Here is a 6,719-nt window from a genome sequence, read left to right on the forward strand (position 1 = left end):
TTTTGTTGTGGTGGTTGTGTGTCGCTTGTAGGTGTTCACCAGGGGATTGATAGTGGTTCAGGCGAGCTGCCGATGCTGAACGCTGCTGCGTAAGAATAACCATCTCTCTCTCTCACTCACTGGTGTGTGTGTGTGTGCCTGCCGCTCTGTGCACCTGGCCGCTGCTGCTTCCTGCCGCACCCTTTCTTCTCTGCTCGAGGGCTGTGCCGGCGTGTCGATGACTTGTCTGCCTGAACACCTCGGTGGACAACTCACTGTGGCGGTGGTGTGTGGTAGGGTGGAGGGGGCTTGGCTAGCATACTATGGGAGCATGGCAGCGCTCGCTTTTGAGATGAACACCTTGTAGGTGGTTGTAACTGGGGCATGCTTCCTTGTGGTGTAGGCGGCGTTTCGCTTTGAGGTGGTGTGGCCGGGGTGTAGAGACATGTCCTGCTGTGGATGGTCTTACCGCCTTGTCTCGTTCAAGGCAGAAAGTGTAGCTGTACCGTGGCAGTGGAAGTGCACAATATGGAAACTTAGGTGAAAACTGAGAAGTTCAACCTTTACACGCCTTTGTATGGTATTTGGAAAGTTGGGACAGCAGCTGTCCTGCCTCTGTCACATTCTAATGCAGTCTATCCACTTGTAGCAGTGTCACTTCAAGTAAACTCTCCCTTGCTGTGCAGTGGTCCCAAGGACAGGTTATGTGTAGAGCATGCATCGGTAATTTCCGGAATCATACGCAAAGGGCTTATCGACGTGCTTCAGTTTCTACGGTAGAAGGCTAGATAGACGTCAAAGTGAACAGATGACTAGACAGGTTCTGGCTTCAAACCAGTGGTTAGTCTGGAGGAAAATCACTTTTTAACAGCCATCACTAAACAAAAAATCCACTATACATACGCCCACACTAAGCCAGAGACTGTTATCAAAGTGATATGGGAAACAACCTTTAGAGAAACGGTTCACTGTTTAGTAAGGTTATTAATGATGGCTAACAACTTTTTTTTTTTTTTTTTTTTTTTATGTAGAAGGCCTTCACTACTGTAAAGGTCCGCATATAATGCACAGGCTCTTTTCTGAAAGTTGGCATGCAATAATATCTTCCTCATATTATATTCGGGTATCAAAACTTTATATTTTATTTTGTGCTCATAGTCTCCCATAGTCTTAGTTTAAGTTTTTAACAGTGCAAAGCAGCAGAGACCTATCATCATACTCATTGGACATTGCAATGGAGGGGGAAACGAAACCATGAATGGGCCGTGCCCGTCATGCTGAAATGAATGCTGTTTGCCAACTGCAGACAATGCGAGTGACCATACTAATCATATCCAACCATTGTCCTGTTTCGCCATACCAATGGCAGCAAGCGTGGGAGCTGTTTCGCCACCAGCCACTGAAATGGCCAGCAACAGTACGAAGCTGTTTGGAGTGATCAAATAATGTAACTGGGGCTACTAGAGACAAAAATGAGCGCTTTTCGCCTGTAGTGGCAAAAAATGAAGTTTCCAAGGTCCTACGAAAGGGGACCCTCTTTAGTAACCAAGGATATTTGCAACCTGTGTAAAACCGCAGTGATTTGCATCTTGCAGTGAATGTTGAGCTATTGCCAGCAGGACGCAGTAGATTGCTACAGTAAAGCATCGTTAATTCAGATTTTCAGCGCTGATTGGCTGGTGGAGCACTACGTCACGCGAAGGCGATAGTATCGCCAAGTGATCGGAGAATACGTCGCAAGATGAGTCCATGCATGTTTTACAGCGAAGCTGTATATGGCTAGCCGATTCGTCCGTCCGTCGCCTGTACGCAGAAACTATCATCAGGAATGGCTCAAGCGTCCGTCTTTCATGGCTGGCTCAGAATAAATAGCGTTGTCGTACATGGTGGCGACCATGGCTCCTGCTTCTGTCTGAATTCGCGTGACGGCTACTTTGATCGCTCTTGTTGATCGCCAATAACTATTGAAGTGAGCTTTCACTTCCTCTGAACTTACCTGAAACGCATGTCCAATTTCCAAGATTGTTCGGCGTCTGGCGTCCGTGGACCTAACAAGACACGTCTGCATATACGACAGGATGGTTGCAATGAATTGTCTAGGCTTGGATACATTTGGCACGAGGCACCAGACGGCACCCTGTCTTTAACATCTTCCTAATGTTTGTCTTACCGTACATTGAAGAGACGTGCACCGTAATGTCCTGCAAAGGTGCTTTGCCTGCGTTTAACATACGTAAGGCAACAAATGCTATTATAAAATTGCATATTGGCGTTAACGGAATGTCTTGTTGCAGGGAGAGGTGTACGGTGGCAACATCTTTTGATGCAGAGTTAACCAGAGAGCACACAAAGCTAACACTGCGGTGATTTACCATATTCTACTTAACTGCTGGGTTAAGACGTTGGTAGCACATAATCATTAATATGCAGTCTATATGATTTCTTTCAGCCTGAATATTTGCGAGACACAAAAATTTTCACACACATTGTAGCGAAACAAGGCATCACAAAGTGTTGCAACCAGCTTTGCTACGGCCGTTCACGGCTCTGGTTATCTGTAAACTGTAAAAATTTTATGGAAATACGAAAACCTTTTATTGCCTAATTCGTATAAAAAGGAGCAAAGAATAAACAGCTCTGTGCTCAACATGAGTCAAAGCCGATCAGAGAGGCAATCAAAGCTTGTTATGTAAGCTTCGCAAGCTGGGAAGTGAAGTAGGTAAACTTTTGTGAGCTGCCTTACGCTTTTCACTGTGCAGCAGAGATATACATGACTGCGTTAAGAATCTTGATTGTGCTATTCTTCTTTGTTTCCATTTGGGGCAGTGAAGGTTCTTCCACCACTTCTGGCGCTTTTCAAAACTGTTACGATTTGATTCTGTGTTCTGCTTTGAAATATTGCACATAGTTCGTTCTTAGTGAGATTTGCGCGCTCGTTTGAAGTGCTGATGTTAAAAATTCTCGGTTCGCCCTCCTCAGATATCCGCTACAGTAGGTTTCATGACATTTCCTCACCATCTCCGTGTTCGATACAGTCAAACCTCGCTTATAATGAGGTCACATCTAACACAAGAATTACCCCGTTATATCAGATAATCATTATAAGCACATGTACGTTACACACTGTTATCGGCAAGAAACACTGTAGATTTACTGTGTTTGACAATTCGTTCGGAATGTCCACAACTACGAGATCTCAGAGGCGAAGGCAGGAGAGGTTGGAAACGTTCGGAGCACTGCTCGGAACAAGTTCAGACGTCTGTCTACTCCGTATAGTCAGTCAGTGAACTGGATCGTAGCGGCATGGGTTGAAATTCTGGCCGTGCTCATATCTGACCTTTCCGAAAGGGCAGCATCTCTGGTTAGCAACGAGACAATCTACATGGGAAGTAGGAGAAGTGACAGGAAAGAGTGCTCTTTAATGTCACTTCTTCTGCTTCCCATGTAGAGTGCTGTGGGCTAACAAAGATGCGACATTACCAACATGCCCGTTCAGCCACCCTTGCTGCATCTCAAGCACGCTAGATGGAAGTGAGGACGGTGCACTGCGAGAAGAAATGAGGTACAAAAAAACCGAGTGATGCCAGTGAAGACAACAAGTAATGTTAAATGTTGCACATGCTTGTGGGTGAGCATCGAAAACAGTAATAATAAACTGATGTGCGTTTCGCAATCGAATGGCTTTTTTGTTTAGCTTCCACTCTAGGAATCTCCCCGTCCGATTTTCCAAATTTGGTGGTTGGCCTAGATTTGAGTAAATACGTTGTTGCGGATATAATCCATTATATTTCCACCAAAACTCTGCGGGCAGCAGTTGCATGTGGAAAGGTTCTCATCTGCCTTGATGTGCCTTGACTGAGTGTGCACTGAAAGTGCAGCAGTGTGCTAGAGCTGGCGCAAACATTGATTCAAGTCCCTCCTGTTCACATTGGCAAGGCCAAAAGCACTTGCTTCTTCTTTCATTTCTATATATATATATATATATATATTTTTTTTCAGTTTTGTCCAACATTTGGTGCAAGGCTGCAGCTTTGCTGTGCACTGTCTTATGTTGCGCCGTGTGGATCGCTTGACTTGCTTTTGTTGCGCCCAATTAGGTACCCTTCTTCTCTCAACGGTGGGTCATCTGTGAAACTGGGTCTATAAGAGCATTGGCACTGGTTGGCGTGTACTGCAACTCGGTCACAGATGCATGCGTTTTCTCTCACTTTCCGACACACACGTACACTTCCACACACCTCCTTCACTGGCGTGTGTGCCGGGTTACTTTGGTGCTGCCGCACATAGCACCACCTTGTTGCATCAGCTGTGTGTGCCGTGTCTGATCTTTGCTGAACATGTTGGAGGAGGTTGCTGCCAACGGCTGCATACAGGGACGAGTGGACAGGCTGCGACCTTAGCTGTCGCAGGTAATTGCGTATTCGTTGAAGTTTAGGTGACTGACATGTTCCAGCAGAGCCCCGGATATTGCATAATCTCATCAGCTGCGCAAAACCCTGTAATTATGGAAAACATGTGTAACGATGTGAAGGAACGACACAGCATGACGATCGGCCATGCCTTTCTAATATCCACATAGTCAGCAAAAGCAAGGTACAGTACATGGCATGTGATTTAATAGGCACACTATGTCAAAAAATAAACAAGACTTTGTATCAACTATATGTCGTGGCCCTGCACAGCAGTGAACATTAATTCTTCGATTCTATGGTAATGTTAAGAAACCGTGCAGTTTGGCAAATCCGTGCCGTTTGTTATCCGTCTGATTTCATTGTACAATGCAGTTCACTGTTAGTGGGAACACTTCACTGTGCAGCTCTCGCGTTGCTGGCACTACAACTGCAAGTGCCACCTGAAACTACACCATTGCATCGCACATATGTGTAGAAAGTTGCCAGTGCGGCTGACCACAAGTCGTCTGCTGCAAAGCGGGCGATTGTACAAGCTTGCCAAAGGGGAGAATTCACACTTGCTGTACACTCATCTGTTCCCTTTAGAAGTGGATCGCACTGTACAGATGTGTTTGCACACAGTTGTACCTTTCTTGAAAGAATCATTCGCTCTAAACGAACCTTGTTGCTTGTGACACTCTTTCTCGTTCCTTCATGTTGTTAGTGTTTTTTTTTTTTTTTTTCAACCATAACAAGTATGAACCAAGTAGCCCAGCAACAAGTAGTGATGTGTAAAACCTCACTGGTTTCCCCAGTCCCGCGAGGTCTTGCCAAATGTCGTTCACAACTGGTCATCCAGAGAAAATCAAAAGTTTGCGGCTTTCGTGAAGCCAATCGCATCTTGGTTCTGAGACCAGTGCTCGGCTGACTAGGCTATTAGCTCATCGGTGTCAGCACAAGCTTGTCCTGTTATCGAAGGAGCAGTAAATGCTGTGGTGAAGGCAAGGAAGTGTCAGCTGTCCAATTTGCATCTGCACGCTGAACTGACATGAAAGGCAGTGAGACAACCACAGGCAGAAGGGATCCTATGATACAAAGATGGCACTCAAGTGTTCTCTTATAGCAAGAAAGCAACAGTGAGCATCATCACAAATATTACTAACAAGCGTTTTATGTTTACCTATTCCTGAAGGGGGATATGTGTCATCACCTTTTGACATAGAGGGGTTTGGCAGAGCAGCGTTCTTTATTATTACTCATGCTCTGTATAATCATTTGGGGCTGTACATTACCCTTTTTAAGCATGAGGCTTAATGCGATACTAGAGGGAAGGGTGCTCTTATCTTAATATCTGTAATGCCGGTTCTATATTTTCAGGGAACTTGTGCAACGTTTATTGACCTTGCAAAAAAAGCAGGAGCTAGGTCACAAGTACCTGGTGCATTGTCGCGGTAGTGTCTCCTGATCAGTCAGTCCCTAAGTTATGCCTTTGCTTCTTTGATGTTGATGCCTTTTGTGTGGTTACTGATCTTGTCGCGCTCTTTTTTCTCTTGCCTTATGCTCTGCATGGGGCGTTTGCTGCACCCGCGGCTGTCTCAGGATCAGACGGAATCGGCAGCAATACTGAAGATCAAGGAGAGCATGCAGGGGGAAGCCAAGAGGTTTGAGAAGGACACGCCCGCCGAGCCCCCGGACTACTTCATGCAATAACCGGGGGCCCCCCCCGCCACCCCAGCCGCCGCCACCGCCGCCAATGCGCGCGCGTGGCCGAGCAAAGTCAAAGCCGCAGCCGAAGAAGAAGGCCGCCACCAGGGGGCGCGGGAGGCGGCGCCAACCACCGTAGCGGCCACCCCCGCTCCATCTTGAGGACTGCCTCACCGCACGACCGGAAAGGCCCGCAACATGCCGCAGGGCAGTGACTTGGCCCCGGACGTGGCCTTGCGGCCTCTTGATCCCTTGGTTGTGCCCTCCCTGGAGACTTTGGTTCCCGTGACTCTCCGTCGCAAGACGGACTGCTGGCACTGTCTGCGGTGACTCAAACTTACGTGCGCGTCGTCAGTCCAGTGACGGAGGCAGTGTCAGCTGCGTGCTGTCTTCTTTCAGTTTGGAGCTTGTGATCTGCCTGGCTCAGCTTGGGCTGCTGCGTACGTAGGTGCAACAGGAGTGAAGCTGCCACCTACTCTGCCTGCTACTGTGCCTAGCAGGCAGTTGGTGTTGCGATGAAGGTTAGCCATTCCTAGCCCTGGTTGTGCCCCCAGACTTCTCATCTCTATATGCCCCCTCCCCCACTTCTAAATGTTCTTCCTCACCAAGCGCAAGGTGGTGGCAGTGCCGTGCACCTGTTGCGCA

The 6,719-nt window shown here is 47.3% G+C and overlaps 1 protein-coding gene across 3 annotated transcripts in view; it reads left to right on the forward strand.

The window, feature by feature from the left end:
• LOC119433405 (single-stranded DNA-binding protein 3-like) overlaps positions 1 to 6,247 on the forward strand; it is a 121,770-nt gene extending 115,523 nt beyond the window's left edge. The window contains exon 21 of one of the 3 annotated variants that reach the window (XM_049658900.1): positions 5,970 to 6,247. In XM_049658900.1, coding sequence (XP_049514857.1) covers positions 5,970 to 6,080 — 111 coding nt within the window. In that variant the 3' untranslated portion in view covers positions 6,081 to 6,247. The remainder of the gene's footprint in view (positions 1 to 5,969) is intronic. The other 2 variants (XM_049658904.1, XM_049658909.1) reach the window with 2 other exon arrangements.
• Positions 6,248 to 6,719: the final 472 nt, after the last annotated feature.

Source organism: Dermacentor silvarum, chromosome 11, assembly GCF_013339745.2.
Source record: "Dermacentor silvarum isolate Dsil-2018 chromosome 11, BIME_Dsil_1.4, whole genome shotgun sequence".
NCBI lineage: Eukaryota > Metazoa > Arthropoda > Arachnida > Ixodida > Ixodidae > Dermacentor > Dermacentor silvarum.